The following is a 27,539-nucleotide window of genomic DNA, read 5'->3' as shown; positions in this document are numbered from 1 at the left end:
CCTCACTCATTATTTCAGCATTTGTACTACAGAGCAGGGTACCGGACTTTGGACCTACAGCAATGGGGTGAAAAATGGGGAAACCGCGTGAAGCTATCCGAGCTCACAAATGGAGGGGCCACCACTAGAAGTCACGCTGAGACTGGCTAGGAAAAGGGATTGTTGAAAAGGTTACCACGGGTCCACGTGGGGCATCTGCAAATTCCCAAGATTTGGAGAATCAAAACCCTGGAAAGGTGAGGGTGTTCCACAGGGGAATTCCCAGGGAAAGACGGAGGTGGGCCAGGCGGCAGACTGAGTGTCCAGTCCTAGGGGTCCGCTCCGAGGGGAGGAGGGAGTCGGCGACAAAGAGGCGGGGGCGGCAGCGGGCGGCAGAGACAGGGAAGGAGGGGCGAGGCGCTGTCGCTGGCCCCCTCCCCGAGTCTGCTCTCCCCTTCCTTCCCTTCTCTGTCCGGCACCCGAGCGCATCCCGCCAAGGCTGGGCAGTTGCAGGGGGAGGCGCCAACTTGCCGCGGTGCTGGGCCCCCGACCGAGCAGTAACGGCGACCCAGGAGGCGGAGCGGACGCGTGGCAGCCCGAGGGCGGGGCGCCAAGCGTGAAGCAGGCGGATCCCAGGTACCCCCCGAGGTGAGCCACGACTCCCCGCCCCCGCGGCCCAGCTCGTAGCAGCGGTGACTGCTGAGCCGCCCCGGGGGCAAGAGCGGCGCCCAAGCTGCTGGCCGAGGCGTCGCTGCGCATGCGCAAACTTGCTAGGCTCGGGGCTTTGGGGCTACATTCTTGCCCAGGCCGGTGGGCCGAAAATGTGCGGCGGCGCATGCGCGACTCCGCTAGCGGGGGCTAGACTTTGGGCTCTGCAGCTATACCCCCGCCCAGGCAGCGGGGCGAGACTGTGCTGCGCGTGCGCCAGCCTGTCGGCAGGGGTTCGGCGTGCCGCTGTGAGCCTAAGTCCCCGCCAGGCCGCGGGCGGAGGAGGTGGTCCGCTGGCAGGGGTCGCGCGTGACCTCGCTCCTGGGGAATTGCCTATCTAGAGCCTGCCCATATGCTAGGCTTCCCAGTCCAGGGCGCCCGGCGTCCTGGCGGGAGGCTCCGGCCGCATAGTTGCCTCCCCACCCCAGTCTCCGCTCTGTCAGTGTTTTCACTTCGGTCGCCTCGACCCTTGGTTCTCGTCCTGCTCCCCCATCTCCCTAATGCGGAACGGTCTCGTCAATTCAGTGATGGTTTCTGCTTTCGACTGTTGGTCCAGATGTCGCGGCGTGGCGCGGAGAGCTTGATAGACTAGGCGGAGCTGCTTTGGAACGGCTGTGAAGGGATGGGGACAATTAGCCATACATCCTAAGGCGGAAGACACTGCTCTGCTCAGCCCCGGAAATAGAAGTTTTCTCGTTGGAAAACTTTCCAAGTGCTCCGCCCTGGCCGAGAAAGAACTTCCTGAGTTGGAAGGCGAGTTCCCGAATAAACTTTTTGCTTTCGTTCTTTGCAGAATTACATAAAATACTGCAACTGTACTGTAATGCATGTCTTAGTGCTGCCTTGTACCTCGCTTGGCGACTTAAATCTTTTTCAGAGCTGAATAAAAGTGGTTGAGTTCATAAACGGTGCTTTGGAACGTTGCTCTGTCCCCCCCAGACTGGAAAGTGACAGTCGCTACAGAATTCTTATTGAGCCTCCTGGCTTTGCACTTTCCCAGTACTGAGCCCCTTCTTGGCATTTCACTTTAGCGGCCATGGTACTCAGTTTAGTGAGTTTTGTGACGCCTGGAGCTATCATGAATAGGGTTTGATACTGTCATTTCTATGTGCCTTGCAATCTTATACCATGTGCTAATACATTCAGGGGCCAGAAGAGAACCACTCAGGCTTGGAGCATCTCAGTACTCTAGGTGGAATGTAAGCCTTTTATTTCCTATGGCACCGAGCAGTAAATACATGTTATCAAGTAGCAAATAAGGCTGCTGGAATGATAATTCTTACATACCCCACTCACACTATGCTGACCTATTGCTGCTATTAGACTCTCCAAGGGGACCTATGCATTTGCTATTTCTTCATGCTCAACTCCTATTTTTAGAGGGCACATAAATCTGCATAGCCCTGGACTTCATCCAAGTCTTGAAACAATTGCCATCACTTGGTAGAGGTAACTACCCCATCAAAAATAGCCTTTGCTCTGGCTCCCCAACCTCTTATTCTGCTCTATTTGGCTTTACAACACTTATTCACTGATAGTATGTATTTGGGTATGACCCATAATCTGCAGCTCAGGCAGTAAGCTATTTCTTAACTGCATAAATGAAGTCCTTGGAATTTAACTTGCTCCATAGATACTTTGGATGAACTCTCAACATGGATTCATTCATTCAGCAAACATTTATTTTCTATAAGTTTTCATCCGAGGTGGTTGGAATGTATCAGTGAACAGAAGAGCCATAGATTCCTTCTCTCTCAAGCCTACATTCCAGGGAAGAACAATAAACATATTTGATTATTGTGTTAGAAAATTATAAGTACTATGAAAAAGGAGAACAGCGAAAGGGGATTGGGAATGCAAATGTGGGTTAGAAGTTTTAATAGTATGGTTACAGTGAGTCTGAAAGATAAACCAAATGTGATGTTCTACCTGGGGAACTGAGTTTTAGAATTAAATATTCTCTCTAGGGGAAAATGTTCTCTACCAGGTTTAATACAGGGGTCTTTAAGGACACACTGTGTGAGAGAAGCTGGATCCCGCATGGGAACTGAGGTTCAAACCCAACCAGGTTGGCATAAAACACATTGGGTGTGTATGCCCAAGATCTGACGGGATAGACGACTAGAGGAAGGGATTGCGGTCAGACCCTGTAGAGGGTGCTCATCTCTCTCAGACACACACACATGTATGTGTGTGTACATATGTGCTCTATCATGAATAAAGAAAAATAAAGATTGTGACCAATACATATTATGAAAAAACTGTGCAGATATTTCAACATATTTTGCATCAAAGTAAAGTCCTACTTCACTGCAGTTTCCCATGAACCTTGTGAAGTCCCATGCATGTTTTCCATGGGGCACACAGCATGACCACTGTGACAAATGTCACTATCCTCTACAGTATGTAAGGTTAAAAAAAAAAGTTTTTCCAAATAGAGTTTAAAACCTTAGGATTTTATAGTCTAACTCAGCACATCAAATGGAGACCAGATTCTTTCTTGAAGGAGACTAGAAAAACTGAGATTTCATCACAGCACTTTGCAATTGCTTCTAATGTCCCTCTGACTGTGGGTGACTAAAAAAGTCTTTTCTAAGAATGATCACTACTATTCTTTATTTGAAATTGCATAGGAGACATGCTTAAGTCACCTGGCGTGATGTTACCTGGCAGAAATTTCTGTGTTTTGTTTTGTTTTGTTTTTCACTTTATCTTCTGGATGCTATAAAGTATTAGATGATCTCTGAGAGATTTCTGAATGAACCAGACAAACTTAACCAGATTTCAGTCCATGATTAAAGGAGGCTTAGAGAAGAAAGGCTGATGCAGAGGAAGGATTTTGCTTCCCCTCAGGATCCTTTACTTAAATAGCTTTCAAATACTATATGTTCAAACAGCAAAACACTATTAACCTAGAACCGTAAATGTAGGGAACCCATAGCATGTACTTATGCCCTTAGGAAATTGTCATATTCAATTTCAGTTTTATCAGTTTGCTAAAGTGAAATTAAAATGCCCCTAAGGTATTGCTGCTGTGAAGTTTACTCGACATTAAATTACTGTATATCAGAATTGTCCAGGAAAGGAAAATTTGAGACCTGGAACAGAATTATCAGAGAGAATTATCCTGTTCAAGGCTGAAAATAAAGGTCCACAGGGAATATCTACTTTAAAGGAGCAGATAGCTTGCCTACCTGTAAGGGATATATTCTTCATGCCCTCTAGCTTTCATTATTCGGAAGGAACACGTGTCTAGTTCATGTGGTGATCCCATCCTAACAATGTCAGTGTCTCCAGGAAACTTAAGCCGTAATAGTTTTTTCAGGTTAATTCAACAATGAAGCGTGTGGCGTTTATGTCTTTCAGTCTTGCTACTCTAACTCGAGCTAATACCGATTATTTCTGTCTCCCTATGAACGATGTTTCGATCTAACAAGTGGAGAATAGGTTGAGAGTTAATCATAAACCCATCACATGGTATGTTCTGTTAGGCTGAATGTATATAGTACAGAGCAAAGTGAATCCCAGGTGAAAATGAGCCAAGATTAAGAGGACCTACCGTGTTGCAGGAATATTTATGTTGTCGGTAAAGACTTTTAGGGGTTAGGATTCTATTTTTAACAGGGATGTTAGGATTTAAAAAAAAAATGAATTAGATCTATAATTTCAAGTGGATTTACAAACGAGTCTCAAGTACCAACTCTTAACAACTTAAAAATATTTGTATAGCTTATGTTGATCGTTTTCCATACTAGAAATGATCAACTATGTGCTATGTGCGACTGAATAGACCAACACTGAGGAGTTCAGTAATCTCTTCAAGTTAGATATGGTCATATGCAGTTGAACAATAGGGATATGTTCTAAGAAATGGATCATTAGGGAATTTCATTGTTGTGATGAACATCAGAGAATATACTTATCCAAACCTAGATGGTGTGTATTGTCCTACACATATCTAGGCTATATGATAGTTTATTGTCATCTTATTGGACCACTGTACTCTATGTGGTCTATTGTTGACTACATTGTCAGTTTGCAGTACATAACTGTACAACTTTGCTTTCACCTAAAGATCTATGTTATCACATTTGGTGTAATTTAGAAACCTTTTTTTTTTTTTTTTTTTTTTAACAATTAAAGTAGCAACTGTGTTTCTGGGTTCTATAAGTCAGTTCACTTATTTTTTTTTCTGAAGTATTAGGCAATACCATTTTATTTGAGGTTGTACTCTAGTTTTAATCGGACTCCATGTAGTTGACTGAGGTTCGAGTCCAGGACCCAGTGGCTTAAAATTACACAGGGAGCATGTGCATGCATCCCCAAGGTCCCAAGTGGAGAATGGAAGAGAAGGGATTGTGGCGTGGCCACCGCCCCCTGGGGTGTGATTTCTTGCTTTCTCTCTCTCTGTCTCTCACTGTCTTTCTGGTGAGCACACACGCCCTATAGCAAAAACCTCTCAAAAAAAAAAAAAAAAGTCGTGTAAGTATCTTACTATTGTTTGATTTCTAACATCTCATTCAACTACAGCTAAATTGCAGCTAATACATTTTTAAAGTGACAATTGGGATTAGGTTTTACTATATTTATATATTTATATTCTTTATTGCTTATAATACTAAAGTAAGCTATTAAAAGAGGGGCTGGCCAGCTAGGTGGAATAGTGGCTAAGGCAGCTAAGGAGGCTGGATCCTGCATGGCCAGATGTACAGTTCAAGTCCTGGACCTGTCAGATTGAAAAACATGGGCATCGTGTGTGCCCCAAATCCCAAAGGAGCATGGAGGAGATGGATTGTTGTGTGGTCATGCCCCCTGGGGAGAGCTTTCTCACTTTCTCTCTCTTTTTCTGTCTCTCTCCAGAGAGCATGCATCCTATTGCAAATTAAGAAAAAAAATAAAAGCTATTAAAGATTCCATCTAATGACTCAATTAAGCAAATACTTAAGAATTATCATTATCCCATTGATGTTTACCTGGTTAGGAGCTCATTAACACACTGACGCTGTAAACTGTGAACTGGTGTCCTAAAAGGCATTTCTTTTATTCAGTTACTTGCTGCTTTGATTATGAAAACATCTTCACATGTGTTGTCCAGATGGGAGAATTTGTTAAAGTGTGGAGTTTTATATTGCAAGAAAAAAAATTTTAATATGTTTATCAAGTATAGTTTTACAGTTGACTTCATCTTATGAAATTGGATTGAAAAATATGTACACTGGAATTTTTTTTTTTTGCAGAAATTCCTGGGTTTTTTTTTCCACTTTTTCTTTTGGGATCACTTTTCTGAAAAATAATTATCAGCATTTAGAAGCTTCTGGCTAACTGCAAAAATATCAGCCCTTAAGATTCACCACTGGGTTGAGGTAATATGAACACCAGCACTGAGGAGCTACATATTCTTTTGTCCCACATTATTTTGTTTTCTCTTTCATGTATTTGCTTTCCATTCAGTGCCTACTGCAGGCATTAATCACCATTTGTTGAATGAGTTAGGGAAATGAATGTGTGTCTTATAATCAGCTTAATCCATTATTTAGGTCGAAGGTATTACCAAATAATGACATATTGTGTAGCAGACTCACTGAATAATATTGATTAATTTGCCAACAGTAATATGTACACACTGCTATTATATGTTTTGTACAAGGAAACAAATTATTTGACTTGTTCTATGTGAGGATTAGGAATGGATTTATTGCATTATCAAAAGACTGTCTTCTTCTCTGCCAATCTTCAAGTCTGTAGTTAATAAGGATGTAAGAGGCCCAGTTGGGGGTGGTATGGGGGTAGGGCACTGCCACGCAATGCTAGAAACCACACAGGAAGGTTCTGGGTGGAACCTACTGTGCAGAAAAGGGGGAAAGTTTGAAAGCAGACCTAGACCAGGAGTAGAAAACTCTTTGTCATTCTAATGCACTGACATTAAACCTTTATTTTTCATTTTGGATTTTTTTCCTGTGACATCTAAAATATTACTCTTTGTCTATATTTTTTAGTTATCTTCCTATGGTATTGATAAAATTGTATTTAATAATGCCAAAATAAATGATAGTTTACTAGTTGTTATTATCAAATTGTATTTAATAATGGCAAAATAAATGGTAGTTAATTAGATGTTATTACGGTGTCTATGGTAAATAAAATTAGAATGGTGGTATTCTGATTCTAATATTTTGTTTTCTTTTACTTTGGGTAATCAATATAAAAGATATTTTCCTCCATACTGAGGAGATCAATTTAAATTTAAAATCTTTTTTTTTTTTTAGAGGTTTTTGCTATAGGGCGCATGCACTCGCCAGATAGAGAGAGACATAGAGACAGAAAGCAAGAAATCACCCCCCCAGGGGGGGATGGTCACGCCGCAATCCCTTCTCCTCCATTCTCCTCCATTCTCCTCTCGGGATCTTGGGCACGCACGCACGTGCGGCCAGCCTGAGTTCTAAGCCACCCGGTCTGGGACGCGAACCACAGTCAACTACGTGGGAATCCAGCGACATAGCCATTATGCTAACTGCTGGTTCCCTAAATGCACAATCTTGAAAACCATCTTGCCAACTGAAAAAGTCATAGCATATCAACTTATTGATAGAATTACATTATCTTTGGCATTACTTCAGTCAAAACTTTTCTATGAAAAAATTCCCATTAAATCCAGCCACACATACGTATGTTGGTATCTTTAACACATGTTTTAAAAACTTTATCAAATAGTTTATCTTATGTATCGTTTTGTGATTTAGTGATTTTTGGTCAGCATTGTTTTGGAGACTATCTGTATTGATTCTAGAGAATTTATTTTAATTGCAAGTTATATGTATACCACATTTTATCAGTTCTGTTGATGGATCCCGTTGATCAATTCTTTTTGTCATTTCTTGTTTTTTTGCTATTGTAAACTATTATGTATATGATTTAGATTTCATCAAGGCCAGTATTTTCCAAACCACAGGACAAAAACTTAATAATGGTCCTGAAATCACTTAGTGGACTGAGACCAGCATTTCCTTTTGAGTTGAAATAGAATAAGATTAAATAGAATAAGGTAGAATAGCATAAAAAAGAAAAAATAGAAAAGGGGATATCACAGAACATCTCAGTAGAAGGAGCATCTCCTGTATTTTGTGAGGTTTTGTTTTATAAATATACATGTATATGTATACGCACACACACACACACACATATATAAATATATAAACATTCAAACATTCAATCCTTTGCCAGCTATCATGTGTTTCTGTTGCAAATATCTTCTTCCATTTTGTGTCATGTTTCCCTTTGTTCAAATTTACCAGTCTTTTCTTTGTGTTTTATAATTTTATGTCTCATTTAAGAAATCCTTCCCTACCCTGAGGGCATAAAAATTTATTTTTTATACTTTCCTCTAAAAGCTTGAACCGTTCCTCCCCTTCACACACATTTCATGTGGTTTCTCAGTCATTTTCTTTTTTTTTTTTTTTTTTTGCTATAGGGTGAGTGCACTTGCTGAAGAGAGAGGGAAAATGAGAAAGCACTTCCATCCCCTACCCCCAGAGGCAGATAGCCATGCCACAGTCTCTTCTCCTCCATTCTCTTCTCAGGATTTTGGGCATGCATGCATATATGCCCAACCTGTTTTTCAAAGCACTGGGTGTGGGACTCAAACAGGGCTCTGGGCCACAGGGGATCCAGCTGCCTTAACCACCAAGCCACTGACTGGCCTTCTCTCACTTTCTATATCAAAATATTGTAGATTAAACTTTTTTTAGTATGTGCTTTATCATATGGTTCAGTGTCCAAATTACTGAAACCATTTTTTGAACACATATACTATCCTAAAGTTATGTTTTACAATTTTAACTGTTAGGTTGTCTGTAAAGTCATGACGAATTTGTGCATAGGAAAACTACATCAGGACTTTTCTGACAACCCCAATATTATAGGAGAACACCTCTATTGCTATCTTTTTAATAATAAAACTGTTAGAATTTTTAAACAGTGTTTTTGTTAAGTAATGGATTGTAAATTTGCAGGAGAATATATTCTTTGTGTTTTTTGTTTTTCTCTAATATAATTCATTTATGTATTTATATTTCCAGTCACATTAACTTTGCTTTAGAAGACAGCTTTACAAGGATCTAGAAGAAACAGGATTAAAGATGGACTGAACACTGGGCTCCAAAAATTTAAAACAATCAGGTATGAATGTTCTTGGAAGGAATGTTCCCAACAGTCAGTGTAAAGTAAAACTGTCTGGAATCTACACAGGGAAAACTTAAACTATTCTTGCAATATAGTAGAGGATTTAAGAGCAAAGGCTTTGGTCAGTCCTGGGTTCAAATACTGGCTATAATTCTGATTGACTGGTGATTGTTGGTTAAGGTACTGAAACATGTGCACAGCATAGAGTCAATGATTATATCTGTTTTATTGGATATTATAAAGATTAAATGAGGTCATTGTAAGGCTCTTAGTGCCTAGGACATGGTGACTATTTTAACTGTTATTATCGGTGCTTTGTTATTTAAAATACATTTTTATCACATCATGGATGTGGTTTTTTATATGTATATTGTAGAGTTTAAAACTATGTATTAGTGGAACCAGCAGCTGGAGTAATGGCTATGTCGCTGTACTCCCATGTAGTTGACCACAGTTTGTTTCCTGGACCTGGTGGCTTAAACTCATACCAGGCACATGTGTGTGCATGCCCAAGATCCCGAGAGGAGAACGGAGGGGAAGGGCTTGCGGTGTGGCCGTGCCCCCTGAGGGGTGATTTCTTGCTCTCTGTCTCTATCTCTTTCTGTCTTTCTGGTGTGCGCACACGCCCTATAGCAAAAAACTCTTCAAAAAAAAAAAAGTACATATTAGCATACTTCTATGATATTGATACTAATTATGTAGGTAACACCTACATATAGTGGAACACCTCTTTTTCTAACTAAAATAACTATAATCTCCAAATACATTTCACAAACTATATTCCTCAAATAGTATAAATTTAGGAAAACTATTTGGTTGTCAAGAAAGTCATGACGTATTTTTCTACATTTCTCTATGCAAACGTGCATCATGACTTTCTTGAGGACACAATAGTTTTCTCTGGTATGTGGCATCACAGTGGAATCACATTAAAAAAAAAAAAAAGCCAGACATTTTCTACAGGTCAACATAATTCAATTTTTTTTCATAGTATTGTCCAACAGTAATTAATCTTGAGTCATTTAAATTTTTTAGAACTATTTTAACTTTATTTATTTATTCTTCTAATTTGACTAAAATGAGAGAGAGAGAGAGAGAGAGAGAGGTGGAGAGAGAGAAAGTGAGAAAGCTAGCTGCCAGATCTGGGACTCAAACCATGTGCTGTGAGGGAGTCCAGCACCCTTAACCACCATGCCACCAGCTGGCCCCGAGTCATTTTTAAATCTTGAAGGACTTTCAGATCAGCAAACATGAAATTATGTTAATATTATATTTAGTGTTAGTTGAATCTTACTGACTAGCATTTCTGTGAATAAACAGAATGACCTGTTTTTCCCATCATTCTAATTTTAAGGAGTTTATTATTCCAGAAATTGATCAAAAACACTAAGTAGAGTTACTCAATTTCTACTTAAAACCCCAGGATAATGGTTCCATGATCTTAGCATATTAGTAAGAGTTCTTTTCTTCTAAAAACAAAGACGGCCTTCAGTACAGTGAGGGACAGCCACAAACATCTTTACTTTTATCCTTTTCCTTCTCTTCCTTATTTTATTTTAATTCTTTTTGCCTTTGAAGCCTCCTTCTCTACTCTTTCTTCTTCTCCTTTCTTCTCCTCCCTCTCTTTTTTTATTCCATTCAACTTGGTGCAGACAGTGAAGAGGTGTTTCTCGATAGAATGAGGCACAAAGTGGGATCCTTAATACAGGCAGGCTCCAATGTACACAAAGCTGTATTCCAAGCATGCTTCCAATGAATATGTTATGCTCTTCTCTGAGCCATAGCCATGGTGGTCACAGTAATGAGTCAATCATGGTGCTCCTCTCTCTTGAAGAGTTTGCAAATTAATAGAGATGATAAAGTCATATGGGAATAGCAGTCACATGAGCAAGATATGAAAAGTGCCATTAATGAGATTAAAAAAAGAAAAAAATACAGAGTAGGAGGGGGCCCAGGCCATTTGGGAGATCAGGAACCGCAGTATAACTGAGTCTTAGAGGCAATTAGTATTTTAACAGATCTGTTAATATGACATTAAGCATAACTAATATGTAGTACATTAATTAAATATGATAATGTATCTTTCCATATTGTCAATCAGATATAATTTTATAGATTTATAAATAGAAACTACTAAGTGATTCTTTAAAAAGCAATCATATGGGGACCAGCAGATGGCATAATGGCTATGTCGCTGGACTCCCACCTAGTCGACCGCGGTTTGCGTCCCGGACCCGGTGGCTTAAAACTCACGCCGGGCGCGTGTGCGTTCGTGCCCAAGATCCCGAGAGGAGAATGGAGGAGAAGGGATTGCGGCGTGTCCATCCCCCCTGGGGAGTGATTTCTCGTTCTGTCTCTCTGTCTTTCTAGCAAGCTCACGTTCCTTATAGCAGAAAACTCTCAAAAAAACCCCCCAAAGGAACCAGCAGTTGGCATAATGGCTATGTCGCTGGACTCCCACCTAGTCGACCGCGGTTTGCGTCCCGGACCCGGTGGCTTAAAACTCACGCCGGGCGCGTGTGCGTTCGTGCCCAAGATCCCGAGAGGAGAATGGAGGAGAAGGGATTGCAGCGTGGCCATCCCCTCTGGGGGGTGATTTCTCACTTTCTGTCTCTATGTCTCTCTCTGTCTGTCTGGCGAGCGCAAGCGCCCTATAGCGAAAACCTCTAAAAAAAAAAACAAAACCAAAACGAACAAACAAAAACAATCATATTTTCTGACTTGTCAAACATTAGAAATAATGACTTGCTATTAATTGCTTTAGTTTTGAGTTAGTAACTATTCCCCAGAGACCTTTTTATAGCTGAGGGAAAAAATTTACTAATATCCTCAAGGGCATTAACATGCTCATTAGTATTAAAGGACAGATTGATAAGGAACACTGTTAATACTTGACCTTATTTTGACTGTTTTCATCTATCAATTATAAGGTTTTACCCCTACTGTAGAAAATATCAGATAAAATATTCTGTTAGTATTTGACATGAATTGCATTTAAATAAATAAGAATTGACCTAATAAATTAGAAGAATCAACATTATTACATAAGGTTTTATTAAATTCCTTTCAAAGTAGAGAAAATATTATTTTGTTTAGACTTATTTTTAGTGATAAAATAATTAACTGTGTGATTATTGAACCATAGTCCAGACATATTGCATATCTTCTGATAGGGTTGTTTCTGCTGTAACTTTTATGTGGTAGAAAGTAGTCATTGTGGAGACATTTAAGGCAAGACTATTTGGTGCTGTTGCTGGATACCTGATAGTTGTTGTTTTATATTTTTCTTTACAAAAGCCACATTTATTTATTCTTTCATTCTTTTCATTTATTTCTCCTTTTTTCTTCCCCCAGCATCACAAATCACATAGTCTTCTGTGGAGTTGAAAAGTGATAAGTCTGCTCTTCACAGTGTTTTGGGATTTTCCAATTCCTGAAAAAGGTTCACCAAGGTCTAAAATTTACTTTTTCTTCTCTGTAGGAAGTCATCTCTGAAATGAAAAACTTTCTACTTGTTTCCTTATACATTTAATGATGTACATTTATCCTGGGATTACTTTTATGGATCTCAGCAGGATTCTCATAAGAGGCCATCTGGTAGTTACAGAATAGTTAAAATACTCTCTGGGTTTCATGAATGTTAACTCCTAGGATAAGCTTACTTCTCTTATCTTCCTTCACCATATTTAAGCGTAACTTATTTTCTCTGTTAATTAGAAGTAAAGTAATTTTGACCTGTTTAGTTTTATCCAACATATGGGATCCTGATTTTACCACATACTTTTTCCTCAGGAACTGCACAGGACTGAATCCATATGGAAGAAGAACTTCCTCTTATCTATGGAGAAAGTGGCAAGGTTAGAAAAAAAATCATGCCCTTGGAACATGTGTATACTGTTGCAAGAAATATACTTCCCTGAACATCTGTTGATCACACAATAGGAAGATGGTTGAGATAGTATCTATCTCTGAGGGGCTCACAGTACACTGACAGAGATGCCAACAGATATTTATTGTGGGTATTTGGGATGCTGAAAGGGTCTTCAGGTAACTGACATTACCTGAGGGGTGAAGAAAGGGCTCCCAAAGACTGTGAAGGTGACATTTGAGCTGGATGAGGAATGTAGGCCATGCTCTGCTTTAATAGATAATGCTGTGGGGCCAGCAGTTAACATAATGGCTATGTCGCTGAACTTCCATGTAGTCGACCGCGGTTTGAGTCTTAGACCTATTGGCTTAAACTCACGCCGAGCACTTATGCATGCGTGCCCAAGATCCCAAGAGGAGAATGGAGGAGAAGGGATTGTGGCGTGGCAATCCCCCCCCCCCGAGGGGTGATTTCTCGTTTTCTGTCTCTCTGTCTCTCTCTGTCTTTCTGGTAAGCACACACGCCCTATAGCAAAAACCTTTCCAAAAAAAAAAGATAATGTTAATGTTATCCTACAGAAGGCTCTGAACCAAATAATGTTGATTTCATTCATGGGGAATAAAAAATTTTTAAATACCCAATCTTAAATGCTGTGTTCTCAGTTCATCATAGATATTCTTTAACATATATATATTCTTTTCCATGACATCTGAATATTTCTGTCACCCAGTTTTTAGTCTAGTGAATGTCCAGTTGGTGACTAAAGTTTTACATCTTTCATCAGGCATGTTGTTTCCATCTTCTGGTATTTTATTAATTTTATAAAATATCAGCTTATTACTATTTAGTTATTAATAGTAATAAGCTAAACTGTATCTATTAATGTTTGTTTTCCACTCTTTTTTAATAAAATAAAAAAACTTCAATAAAAGTTGTAAATAATTATACAAAGCTAGCATAGTGTACAAACAAGGCAAAAATTCTGAAACTAAACCATAGCATTAACATGTGCTAACTTGAGGGGCCAGTAGGTGGCATGGTGGCTAAGAATGCTGGACTCTCAGTTGGCTGACCACGGTTCAAGTCACACTGCAAGCTGGACATGGTGGCTTGCTTTCTCTCTCTCTCTCTGTCCCTCTTTGGCCAAATTAAAATAAATTTTATTAAATTGAGTTAAAATTTATTTTAATAAATAAATTTAGTTTATTAAAATTTATTTTAGTTATAAAATAAAATAATAAAAGTTAAAGTTAAATAATTAAAATAAATAAAATACAGCTCAATAAAAAAATAAAAATAGGGAACCAGCAGTTAGCGTAATGGCTATGTCGCTGGATTCCCACGTAGTCGACCGCGGTTCGTGTCCCAGACCCGGTAGCTTAAAACTCACGCCGGGCGCGTGTACGTGTGTGCCCAAGATCCTGAGAGGAGAATGGAGGAGAAGGGATTGCAGCGTGACCATCCCCCCTGGGGGGTGATTTCTCGCTTTCTGTCTCTATGTCTCTCTCTGTCTGTCTGGCGAGCGCACACGCCCTACAGTGAAAATCTCTCAAAAAAAAAAAAAAATACTGACTTGAAGCATTCATTTATGAGCCCTTGTAGGAAAGTCCAACAGTAGCATACGAAAGAATGTGTAAGACCAGCTTCGTGGCACAGTGATCACGCACTGCTCAATTCAGCCAGATCCCACATGGACACCCTGGTTCAAATCCCTAGCCTGATCAGTCTGAAACACACCAGGCATGTGTGAGCGCCCAAGATCCAATGGGCTGCAAGGCCGGAGAAAGAAGATTGTGGTATGACCAGGCTCTGTGAAGGGTACTTTGTGCTCTTTTTCTTTGCTATGTGCATATGCTTATCACAAATAAAGGGGGAAAATGCTCAGAAGTAATATATAGATTTGAGAGTCTTATAAAACATTAATAGAAAAAAATTCCATTTTTTTCTTGGGAACAGATACTATAAAGTAAAACAAAGGACTTATAGAATCAACAATGAAGTTATTATATACAAAATGTTATAATGGTAGGAAACTTACAGAAGGTAAGGTGTTAGTATTTTTAGCCATGCCTAACATGTAATTTTGATTCTATTTACATATGCTTTATGTTAAATGGATTGTGTTAACTTCATAGTTGCTTATAATTAAGTGAAGTCTGGTAATCCACCTGGATCTTCAGGTTGATGGAGAAGCACAGTTATACAGGTAGCACACAGTCAAAGGAATAATATGGTCCATTTTGGTTTCTAATTTTATGGCAGTTGCATTTCCTTAAGCTAAAATTAAATTTTTACTACTTTGCATCTTTCAAACAGATGGCAGATAAAGGTGGGGACAGTAGACTGGAGATGAGCAATGTAGTAAAAGCCATCCGAGAATTGATTATTGCCTAAGATAGTGTCAATATGCAGTAAGAAGGGTTACTTGAGCCAAAGTAGGATCAAGTCTAGGGACATGATTTAATGATGAATTTTGCCATCCCAAAACAGTGCTTTTTTCCCTCCAAACAGGTTTTCCTATTCATGCTTGGCTCTTTTTCAGCTAGTGATTTACTTGAAGGTTGGGCACAGAGTCTGTGGGATGCCTTCTGTAGAGTGGCTTCTGTCATGCAGAGTGTTTGCAGTATGAAAAGGCATCTATGGGGTGTTGTAAATGTGAGTCCTTCATACATTGTCTCATGACTGTACTGGACAAAGATGTCCAGCAGAGGTTCTATAATTCTTTGAAACAGATATTAATTTACAAAAAAAATGTAAATACTGCATACATCTTTTATAAATTAAGTCATTAGTACTGTATACAGTAGTTCCCCTACAGACTTCAAAAATGACTTGCAAGAGCCAGCAGATAGCCTGGAGGTAAAGGCAGCTGCATCCCACATGGCCGGCTACACAGTTCAAGTCCTGGACCTGGCAACTTGAAAATCACATCAGACACATGTGTTTGTGTGCCCAAAATCCTATGAAGAGAACGGAGAATAAGGGACTGTTGCATAACCATCCCCCCGGGAGGTGATTTTTCACTTTCTTTTTCTCCCTCTCTGTCTCTCTCCAGCAAACACATGTGCCCTATAGCAAAAAAAAAAAAAAAATAATAATAATAATGGTTTCAATGCCCTCTAGCAGCCAGCTTTCTTTTATTATTATTATTTTTAATATTACTTTTAATCACATATATCTTTACAGTATATAGCATTTCTTTTTCCAGCACAATTTCCATGTGTATCAGTCAAGACAAGGACATTACTCTCTACATCATTATCATCAAATAGCTTTTCATTTTTTTCAGATTATTATTTTTTTTAAACATTAAATCACTATACATCATTTGGCTTGTAAAGAGAATTTACCTAATATGAAATACTTCTCAGACCAGTCCAGTTGAGAATACTATACATGTTATCAATAGGTAATAAGCCATTTCTGTGTCCCACAAATGTCATGCCTCTCTATTTGTTCTCATGCTATCCTTCTCTATACTCCTCCTTTCTCCCTACCCCCATCCCCTGTTCCACACCATCTTCAGTGTCCATCATTTTTTCACTGCTTTTTATGCCCTCCAGTATTTCAACCTCTACCATAGAGTGCAGATAGTCGGTATATATGAAGTGGAGACATACGATAACTTTCTTTCATTGCCTGGCTAGTGATCAGTAGAGTCATGTGCTGAGTACTGTAAATTTTTGTACAGATAGGCCAGGAAGAGAATTAAAAGTAATGATTGATAGACAAGTGTTTAGGAGCTGGCTATAATTTACAATCTGATTCTAGACATCCAAGAAACCACTTGAGTTTGTAACAAGGCAGTTTGAAATCCAAAAATATGCTTGAAAGGAAAAAATGAGATAGCAATTAATCATTGTATCCTGCTACCTGCCCTGTTGGTGAAAGATGACCTAACAGTGGGTATTTTTGCTGTATTTGTTAAGGACTCGATAAGAACAGCCAAAGCCCTTCAAATGCACGCAAATGCTAGGTCTACCAGTAGTATAACATTATATGTGAACGTTTTACTCAGCGATCAGATGGACTGTGAAAATAAATCTGGGCTTTAATCTGGGCTAGCTCACTTAGAAGCTACTAATTCTGTAAGATTACTTATTTTCTCTGTGCCTTAGTTTCCTCACAGGTAACATAAGGATAACAATATTTATGCCCCATTGTGTTGAAGATTAGAAATAATATTGGGACCAGCAGTTAGTGTAATGACTATGTCACTGGACTCCCATGTAGTCAACCGTGGTTCTAGTACCAGACCTGGTGGCTTAAACTCATGCCGGGTGCATGTGCGTGTGTGCCCAAGATCCCGAGAGGAGAATGGAGGAGAAGGGATTGCGGCGTGGCCATCCCCTCTGGGGTGTGATTTCTCACTTTCTGTCTCTCTGTCTCTCTCTGTCTTTCTGGAGAGTGCATGCGCCCTATAGCAAAAAAAAAAAAAAAATCCTCTCCAAAAAAAGAAGAAATAACATAAAAACTCCATTAACTACAACATCAATACATGTCCATTATATATTTGATGCCACTTTCAACTTTGTGCTTTTAGAAATTTACAGACTTAAATAGGAAGCAAAAATTAGAAGTAGACCTCATAAGATTCCTTCATGATATAAGGAGCTGGGAAATTTAAAGTAGAAGGAGAGACTGGAAATTCCATAATGAGATTCTGTCCTTAGCCCTATTGTGGACTTGGGCAAATTGCCAGACTTTTCGATAATGGAACTGTCTCACAGAAAGGAAAAAAAAATTTATGAAGACTCATGGATTCCTAAATAATATAATGTCATCATATACAGTCTTTGTGTTCTTTGAAATACACATAATTGGTAGCTAGAGCATAGGTTATGAGAACAGGAGAGCTTGGTGCAGTCCCATCACTTCTAATGCCATTGGTCTTTGCATGTTTCCCAGAGCTTCCTACAGTGCCAGGTTGGGACAGAATATCCACAAGTTCACAACCTTTGTGGTCCATAGGAGCTCCTATGAAGAGGAGGGCCTGGGAAGAGTCTGCCATGGCGGTTATTAGCTATGATGGCTTTGTACATCAGATATGAATTCGTTGTACCTTTCTTTCTTTTTTTTTCTTTTTTTTCTTTTTTTAAGTTTTGCTATAAGGTGTGTGTGTTCACTAGAGAGAGGCAGAGAGAGAAGAAAAGTGAGAAATCTCCCAGAGAAGATGGCCTCACTGCAATCTCTTCTTCACCATTCTCCTCTTGTAATTTTGGGCACACATATGTGCACATGTGCTCTCTCTCTCTCTCTCCCCTCCCCCAGTGTGATTTACAAGCCATCAAGTTCAGGACTCAAACAGTGCCCTCAGCCTTGCTGCTTCAACCTCCATGCCACCTGCTGGCCGCACCTTTCTTTATAGTAAACACTATCCTTAAGAAATAAAGATGTTTTAGTTCATTCATTGCACTTTAGGTACAACTTTAGTATTGTTGGCCGTGATCAGAAGAAAATCTCAAAATTTGAGAACTTGGTCATAGAATAGTATCTGATGGTGTGGCTTAGGTGTAATAGAAATGAACACTATTGGAGCTGTGAGTAGAGAACAAAAGTGCCAGGATTTGGGACTATCTGGAATATTATAATCAGCAAAATTAATAGCAATGAGGATGGGGAAGCTTGTAAGTCAATAGTGTGGATTTCAGAAGAGTAACTTTGCTGACTTGTGCTTTCAGACATCCTCACCCAAATCCCAAAGTGGAAGGCACAAATATTCTTTCCTATCTGTGGAAAATAAGTTGCTAGTCCACTTAGTTTCATACTAGAACTCATTCCTAGCAAAGCTGATTTAATAGCTGATGTTAAAACAAGGCCTTAAAACGTTTTGCTCCTTTAAACCAAGCAAGAGTTTGCTGATGACTGTGGGAAATGACCAAACACACCATTCTGTAGGCATATTGGCATCTTGTTATAATCGTCAGCGGTTTTTGAAAGTGGAAAACTTTAGGTAAAAAAAATGCCTCCAATGTAGCAACTGAAATAAAACACACACACTTTCTCTCCTTTTTTATAATTTTTGCCAACAATAAAACTACTGGTGGAAAACACTGGGGAAGCTCTGGGAGACATTGGGGTAGGCCAAGACTTAAGTGAGACCCCCCAAAGCACGGGTTATAATCTCCAAAATAAACAAGTGGGATTACATCAGATTAAGAAGTTTCTGCACAGCAAAGGACACCATCACTAGTGTGAATTGACAACCCATGGAATGGGAGAGAATTTTTGTTTACTGTGCCTCAGATAAGGGACTGATAACCAGAATACACAGGGAACTCAAGCAGCTTACCCAGAAAAAAAAAAAAGATTAACCCAATTAAAAGATGGGAAAATTAGCTGAATAAACAACTCTCTAAGGTAGACATATGAATAGCCAAAAAGCATATGAAGAAATGTTCAGCATCTCTCATAAGTAAGATGCAAATCAAAACCACAATAAGATACCATTAACCCCAGTCAGAATGGTAAAGATTAAAAAAAAAAAATGATAAGTGTGTGGGAGGGGATGCAGTGAAAGGGGAACACTCCTACATTGTTAGTGGGATTGTAAATTGGTCCAGCCACTGTGGAGAACAATATGAAGGTTCCTCAAAGACCTTCGAATAGAACTACCATATGATCCAGCAATTCCACTCCTAGGTATCTACCCAAAGGATAGGAGAACGCTCTATTGGAAAAGCGCTTGCACATCTATATTCATTGCAGACTTATTCATGATTGCTAAGACATGGAACCAACCCAAATGTCCACAAATAGATGAATAGATTTAAAAAGTGTGGCACATATACTCCATGGACTACTATTCAGCCATAAGAAACAAGACCCTGGAATTTGATAGAAAGTGGACCAATATGAAAGATCTGTTGCTGAGTGAAGCAAGTCAGGCTATGAAAGAGAGCCATTGTATGTCTCCCCTTAACATATGCTGACTGTCAGCTCTCTATTGCAGAAACTGAAATACTGGAGGACATACAAGCATTAAAAATTGTTATGCACACTAGAGCCAAAGTGGAAAGAGTAGGGGAGGGGAAGAGCATAGGAAAGGAAATTTGGGGTGGGGGGAAATGAAGAGGTAAGGCATTTGTGGGACGTGGATATGGTTTATTATTGTTTGTGTTTTGTTTTGGAGAGGTTTTCGCTGTAGGGTGCGTGCGCTTGCCAGAAAGACAGAGAGAGACAGAGAGATAGAAGGTGAGAAATCACCCCCCAGGGGGGATGGCAATGCTGTTATTATTTGTCGATGACGACGTGCATATGTTCTCAACTGGCTGGACTGAGGTGTGTGTCACACTGGGTAAATTCTCTTTACAATCTAAATGATGTATAGCAATTAAATGTATAAATAATAATTAAAATTAATAAATAAAAAATTATTTAAAAAAATTTTGCCAGGAGGAGCATGTGCACTTGCTAGAGAGAGCAAGAGAAAGTGAGAAAGCACCCCCATTGGACATGGTCACGCTGCCTCCCTTTTCTTCCATTTCTCCCTCCTTTTAGAATTTTGGACACATTTCACTGTTTTGAGGTTTAATTGTGATCCTCCAATACATATGATAAGACCTAACACCCAGTACCTCAGAATGTGACTTATTTGGAAATGGGGTCATTGTAGATTATTTAGTTAAGATGAAGTCTAGTGGACTCTAGTCTAATATTACTGCTGTCCTTAGATGAACGGGAAATTTGGGCACAGAAATACACACAGGGAAGACAGTATGAACAGACAGAGGGAGAAGAGAGCTGTCTACAAGCCAAGAAGAGAGACTTGGAATAGATCTTTTCGTCACAACTCTCAGAAGGAATCTAACCAGCTGACAGCTTGATTTTGGCATTTTAGTATCCAGAAATGCTGTTATTTAAGGCACCTAGATTGCTGTATTTTGCTACAGTGGTCCTCACAAATTAGCGCATATGCTGTTTTGGGGAGAGATTTTTGTTATAGGGCACATGCACTTGCTGGAGAGCCAGAGCCAGAGGCAGAAATCACCCTCTCCAGGGGGTATGGCCATGCTACAATTCCTTCTCCATTCTCCTCTCATGATTTTGGGCATGCACATGTATACACTCAAGTGAGTTTCAAGCCACCAGGTCTGGCGCTCGAGCTGCAGTTGGCCATGTGGAAGTCCAGAGACATAACCATTATCCCATCTGCTGGTCCCAGTGCAAGTGCTTTTTGAATGTCTCTTCCTACCAATTCCCAAATGATGAGAGATTTGGAAACCCAACAGCCACTCATACTGAAGGTAAAGTAAAGCTTGTTCAAGAACGGAAACTTTTGCACCATTTCCCTGGTGTCACCGTCAGCTTTGTTCTTTTTCAAGGATTTGCCCTGTTAAGACTTAGGCAGCAGGTAAAATGTCAGTTTTCTTTCTTTTTCTTGCTTTTGTAAGGGGAACTCAAAAAGTCAGTGGAAAAATGAAATCAATGTATGAGTTTATTTTGGTATACACACAGAATTGAAATCCATGTATAATTTTTTCATGATATACATTTTCCATGAACATTTTGAAAACTCCTTTAGTTTTCTAAAGGAAACTATATTTATGCCTAACCATATTTAAAGTCCTTGTTAAACGTTCAGCTGTCCCCTCCCCCAAGTTCAGCTTTAGATGATTCCTGTGTCCTTGAGGAAAATTAATGGGTGAGCTCTGATTCCAGCCAGACCTCTAGTGCTGGGTTACCATTAGGGCAGTACCAAAGCAGCTGGACAGCTTTTAAAGGCAATTACTGCTGCTCTGCAATTCCTGAGCTCTGTCTCAAAAATTGATAGAGCTCATTCCTCCTTAGACCAGTATTAACCCTTTTTTGCAGAAGTGAAAGGGGCAAAGGACATACATGCATTTTTAAAAATTAGTGGTCTAATTTTTTTTTTCCCTTTTCAGCCAGTACGGGCTACTCTGTCATCTCTGAAGATGTTAGATGTGGGGAAGTGGCCAATTTTTTCCCTCTGTTCTGAGGCAGAGCTGCAGTTAATTCGTCAGGCTTGTGTCTTTGGCAGTGCTGGCAATGAAGTTTTGTATACTACAGTAAATGATGAGGTAACTTTGAAGACAAAAATCTTGCTACCCATATTCTTAGTAATGGATTTACTAAATTGCTTTAAATGTTGAGGAAATGAAAGAAGAAAGGTTGAGAAAGATCATGGAAAGTAAATTCTTCCTTATTCCTTAATGGAGCAGCTTGCTTTAGGAATACTGTGCCTATTCAAGTGTCATTTATAGGTTTGTCAGAAATAGAACTGTGTGAACTAACAGTATTTCTCCCACAGATTTTTGTGCTTGGCACCAACTGCTGTGGCTGTTTGGGGTTAGGCGATGTCCAGAGCACCATTGAACCTCGGAGACTGGATTGTTTAAGTGGCAAAAAGATAGCCTGCCTCAGCTATGGGAGTGGTCCACATGTTGTCCTGGCAACGACAGGTAACCCAAGAACACAGTATGGAATTTTTGCCATTGATTTTGTTGAGAAGCACAATGAGGACTGCCCTTCCACTGAGAACATACTTTTTGATTGGTCAGGAATTGCTGGACCTGTCCTGTGAACTTGATTATGTTTTGGGTAACATAAAAAATGAATATATCTGAAGATCAGATTAAGATAATGTAGCAGGGGACCAGCAGTTAGCGTAATGGCTATGTCGCTGGACGCCCACGTAGTCGACCGCGGTTCACGTCCCGGACCCGGTGGCTTAAAACTCATGCCAGGTGCGTGTGCATGCATGTCCAAGATCCTGAGAGGAGAATGGAGGAGAAGGGATTGCGGCATGGCCATCCCCCCTGGGGGGTGATTTCTCGCTTTCTGTCTCTCTGTCTCTCTCTCTGTCTGTCTGGCGAGCGCAAGCGCCCTATCACAGAAACCTCTCAAAAAAAAAAAAAAGATAATGTAGCAGATGGAATCTAGCAATAATTGGTATTTTATATGTATGCATGACAGTGGTATAAGCTCAGTAAACTTCTATATATACTTTATAAGTGTAATTATTGTATTATTGAGTCATCAGAAAAGTCATGACATGGGGCTGGCAGGTGGCATGGTAGTTAAGGGCGCTGAACTCACATGGTTGACTCCGATTCGATTCTTAGACCTGGTGGCTTATTTTCTCTCTCTCTTGTTCTGTCCCTCTCAAGTCAAATAAATAAATAAATAAAGTTAAATAAGATAATTTTTTTAAAAAGAAAAATCATAACATATTTTTCTATGTTTTTCCATGCAAAAATGCAACATGACTTTTCCGATGACCCAATAGAATGCTAAACTGAACTTGGTGTGTGGACTTCCGCCAAGTCTACATTTTGAACTTTATTTCCTGATTTATGAATTGAGAAACCAAACCTTGATTCCAACTTCCTCGTCTAATTCTTAGCATTCTGTGGTTTTTACATTTTAAATAGTGACTGAGGGCTCTAGTTGGTATTGGTATTATAGGGAGTTAAACATTTTCATGGCTACTTCATGAATTCAGACTAAGATGATTTTACAATTAAAGCATACCTTCAAGTTTCCCTTAGGCTTAGTATTCATTTTATTAGTCTTTTTTTAGAGAGAGATTTTTGCTATAGGGCGCATGTGCTTGCTTGCCAGAGAGACAGAGATAGAGAGATAGAAAGCAAGAAATCACCCCAACGGTGGATGACCAAGCTAGAATCCCTTCTCCTCCATTTTCCTCTTGGGGTTTTGGGCACCCAAACCCACACACCCAGCATGAGGTTAAAGCTACTAGGTGCAGGACTCAAACCTCGGTCGGCTATGTGGGAGTCCAGCAACTTAACCATTGTACCATTTGCTGGTCACATCATTTTATTAGTATTATTTACACTGAATTGTATAGATAATCTTCTATGTATTCATTTTACATTAAAAATAAGTTCTAGGGATTTTTAGTTCTCAGTAAGAACAGGTTGGATTCAATTCTAGGTAAAATATTCATTTTTTTTCCAGATAGACACCAAAGCATGGATGAGGCAGAAAACAATTATTAGACCAAAATTTAAGAGAAAATGTCAACTAAAAGGTTAGAGGAGGACCTGAAACTACTTTTGCCTATCCACTGAAGCTGAGCTGTTGTTTAGATGTACTCAGGATGTGAGGGGTGTCATTAGACAAGGTCTACCTATCTGAGTCTAATAGAAGACCTCCCACAAAAGCTAAGCTCTCAGGGAAAGAATCAGCCATTTTCCTAGGGAACAGATAGAAGTTCTTACTCTGAACAAAGCAGAGAGGAAAAAGGAAAGAAAAAAATAAGATCTCTCCCTAACAGTTTGTAATCATGGATTTGTAGTTTAATTCACATTAGGCTGGATAATCCAAGAAATCTCAGTCCTTGAATGTTTTAGAGCTACTAGACTGGAAGCGCTTTAAGGTCATGATATAAGTTAATGCAAATCCTTTCCAGAGGACAGCATCTTCATCGTGGGCTTGGGGGAATCACTATGAGTAGTTTTTCATTGACAATAAAGCAGTGCAAGTCAAAAACAACCAGGTGTACAACCAGGTAGACAGGGAAACAAGGCACCATGAACGAGAACCAGCAGAATAAACAGAGGACAAAAACTGACAACGAAATATTGTCAGATATTAGGATTATCATATACCAGTTATGGCAGCTATATTTATTGTTTGAATTAATTTTTTAAAAAAGAGCTTAAAGATATCTACAGAAATTATAGAAGAGTTTAAAAAAAGACCCAAATGAACAATATAAATAGTCTGAAAATTTGTGGACAAGTTCTATGGCAGTTTGGACTTAGCAAATGAGAAAATTAATAAACTATAAGATAGGTCAGAAGAAATAATTTGGAATATAAAGCAAAGAGACAATATAGTGGAAAATACAGATCAAATGAGTACATAACTGTATTATTTCATGTATTCAAATTTCAAAACTAGGAAAGATTAAATTCTTTTATATAAGATGCATATATGAGGGGCCTTGGGGGTGATCATAGGTTCTATTTCTTGACCTGAGTTTGTACTTTATAATTATTTATAAAATTGCACTTTCAAAAAGTTCATGAAAAATGTATATTATGAAAAAACTATGCATAGATTTCAAAAATGTTTTATACCAAAATAAAATTATACTTTGATTCAGATTTCCACAAACTTTTCATGTCCCCTTGTACGCCTTATGAACTTTCTTGATTGTACTACACAATAAATAGTAAAATAACAAAGGCAAAAAGTAACCTGATTATCGTAATAAGAAAATTAAGACTCAGAGTAGTTAACTAGATTCAGTTAACTGGAGTTACTCTGGATTCAGAGGAGTTTATCCTTTGACTTTCTATCTAAAGTTCTTTTTGTTACTCTGAGCAGCTATTTCTCTGTTGTTTATTAAAAACCTATCTTTCAGCAGTTGTAACTACATGCATTTAAATTTCATTTTGTAGCTTTGAGATAGAATAAAGTTTATGTTTCCCAGATACAGATGCTCCTCTACTTATGATTTCCATCCCAGTGAGCCTATTGTAAGTTGAAAATGCATCTAGTACACCTACTCTACCAAACATCATAGCTTAGCCTAGTCTACCTTCAGTGTTCTCTGAACACTTACATTTGCCTACAGTTGGGCAAAATCATGTGATACAGAGCCAATTTTATAATGAAGTACTGAATATCTTATGTTATTTATTGAATACTATACTGAAAGTGATAAACAGAACAGTTGTATGGACACTTGATGTATGGTGTCTCAATCTTTATCATTTGCCTACCATCGTAAAGTTGAAAACTGATAAGTCAAACCATTCTAAGTCAGGGATCATCTGAGAATGAGTTTAGTGGGATAGGGTGGTTGATTAACTTGTTGCATCTGAATTCTTAGTTTTCATTTATAGAAGCTGTACAATATGTATTTTTCATGTAATGAAGTAGAGATTTAAAAAGCTATCTATCTTTTTTTTTATTTTCAGAAGGAGAAGTTTTTACCTGGGGTCATAATGCTTATAGCCAGCTGGGCAATGGCACAACTAATCATGGTTTAGTGCCCTGTCATATCTCTACTAACTTGTCAAATAAACAAGTCATTGAAGTTGCCTGTGGGTCCTACCATTCTTTGGTGCTAACATCTGATGGAGAGGTGAGAAGAGTCAGCATAAATTGTTTTTTTTTCTTAATAAGATTCTGTAAAGTCCCATAACAGTTCTAGAATTATCATAATTGATTAAAATAACCACCTCAAATTCAACCTGTTCTTGGTAGCAATTCATAATCATGGTGTTTTTATAATGAAGTCTGCCCGTGTGCAATAAGGACTTCTACAACTGAAGATTTAAAAGGATGTATTATTGCTTCTATATTGCTTTAGTGAAGAGGTTACTTGAAGAAGGGAAGATCCAAGGAGTACTGGAAAATATGGCCAAGAGCAATGTAGATATTTTTGTGTTATATATTTGATAGCAATTATCATTATTTGTGTAGATAGCACCAAAAACCTAATTTCATGAAATAATTCATTGTAAGAATGAATTTTATAAAAAGTTCTCTACCTGTTTTATAAGAATTTACAGATATAAAGCACTTTGAGAGGAAAGGTTGGATGCCGATAAGTATATTTATTAGTGTCCAGTCAAGATATTTCATTAATGTGTTTCATTTATCGATCTTTCCTTTCAAATAGGTATTTGCCTGGGGCTATAATAACTCTGGGCAAGTAGGGTCTGGATCAACAGCTAACCAGCCTATCCCTAGAAGAGTCACAGGCTGCTTACAGAATAAAGTAGTTGTGAACATAGCATGTGGGCAGATGTGCTCAATGGCCGTGGTGGACACTGGGGAGGTAAGTGAACTGTTTCATATTTTGTTTTAAAAACCTGTTTGCCATATCAATGGAATACCAATTTGGCATGCTTCTCCTAACAGAGAGTTTGAGGGCTGTTGTCTTCTGTGAGCACTGAGTTTCTCATTTTTCTTCAGGTCTATGTCTGGGGTTACAATGGAAATGGGCAGCTTGGACTTGGCAGTAGTGGCAACCAGCCAACCCCCTGCAGAGTATCAGCTCTGCAAGGCATTCGTGTCCAGCGGGTATGTCCACTGGTGGCTTATGTGTGTGTATTTTTACGTCTTTAGTGGCAGAGATACCAACGTATTAAAAACACAGTTTTCTCAGCAAGATGAAAGGTGAATTGCGTAGCTGTCTACATTGGAGTAAAGGTTAATGATATTTTTTCCTGATTCAAGTTGTAGGTGATCATCAGAAAAGTTCTATTTCTAGGGCACTCTCATACACATCTTTTGAAATATAGACTTTTCCAAGGAATTTTGCCAGTATATATCAAGGTCCTTAAAAATCTTTCTACAGTCTTTCTTGACCTGTAATTCTTAGGAAATTCCCTAAGAAACCAAAGAGAAAGTCTTATTGAATTAGTTAGGAAATTATAGGGAAAAAAATGGGTAACTTTATTAAAAAAAAACAGTAGGTATAACATAGGGAAAAAGTCCGTAACTTTATAAAAAACAGTTTGTGTAACAATTTAATCAAACAATAAATGAATACTTAGATAAATTATGCTAAATCTATATGGTGGAAATAGTGTTTGCAAAGAATTTTTAATGATATGAAAAAGTGCTATATATGGGGACCAGCAGTTAGCGTAATGGCTATGTCGCTGGACTCCCCGTCCCGGACCCAGTGGCTTAAAACTCACGCCGGGCGCATGTGCGTGCGCACCCAAGATCCCAAGAGGAGAATGGAGGAGAAGGGATTGTGGTGTGGCCATCCCCCTGGGGGGTGATTTCTCGCTTTCTGTCTCTCTGTATCTCTGTCTGTCTGGCGAGCGCATGCACCCTATAGCAAAAAAAAAAA

At 39.0% G+C, this 27,539-nt stretch overlaps 1 protein-coding gene across 5 annotated transcripts in view; it reads left to right on the top strand.

Annotated features, from left to right (window-relative positions):
* Positions 1-569: 569 nt before the first annotated feature.
* RCBTB2 (RCC1 and BTB domain containing protein 2) overlaps positions 570-27,539 on the top strand; it is a 52,115-nt gene continuing 25,145 nt past the window's right edge. Inside the window, exons 1-9 of one of the 5 annotated variants that reach the window (XM_014587903.2) lie at positions 570-627; positions 8,763-8,862; positions 12,220-12,307; positions 12,658-12,722; positions 21,619-21,774; positions 22,005-22,155; positions 25,648-25,814; positions 26,355-26,513; positions 26,651-26,758. In XM_014587903.2, coding sequence (XP_014443389.1) covers positions 12,681-12,722; positions 21,619-21,774; positions 22,005-22,155; positions 25,648-25,814; positions 26,355-26,513; positions 26,651-26,758 — 783 coding nt within the window. In that variant the 5' untranslated portion in view covers positions 570-627; positions 8,763-8,862; positions 12,220-12,307; positions 12,658-12,680. Of the gene's footprint in view, positions 628-8,762; positions 8,863-12,219; positions 12,318-12,657; positions 12,723-15,275; positions 15,389-21,618; positions 21,775-22,004; positions 22,156-25,647; positions 25,815-26,354; positions 26,514-26,650; positions 26,759-27,539 lie in introns of those variants that run through there. The other 4 variants (XM_006140430.3, XM_014587904.2, XM_014587899.2 and 1 more) reach the window with 4 other exon arrangements.

Source organism: Tupaia chinensis, unplaced genomic scaffold (assembly GCF_000334495.1).
Source record: "Tupaia chinensis unplaced genomic scaffold, TupChi_1.0 Scaffold000037_17, whole genome shotgun sequence".
Taxonomy (NCBI): Eukaryota; Metazoa; Chordata; class Mammalia; order Scandentia; family Tupaiidae; genus Tupaia; species Tupaia belangeri.
The sequence above is the reverse complement of the archived record's forward strand: the minus strand, read 5'-3'. Positions and strand labels throughout refer to the sequence as shown.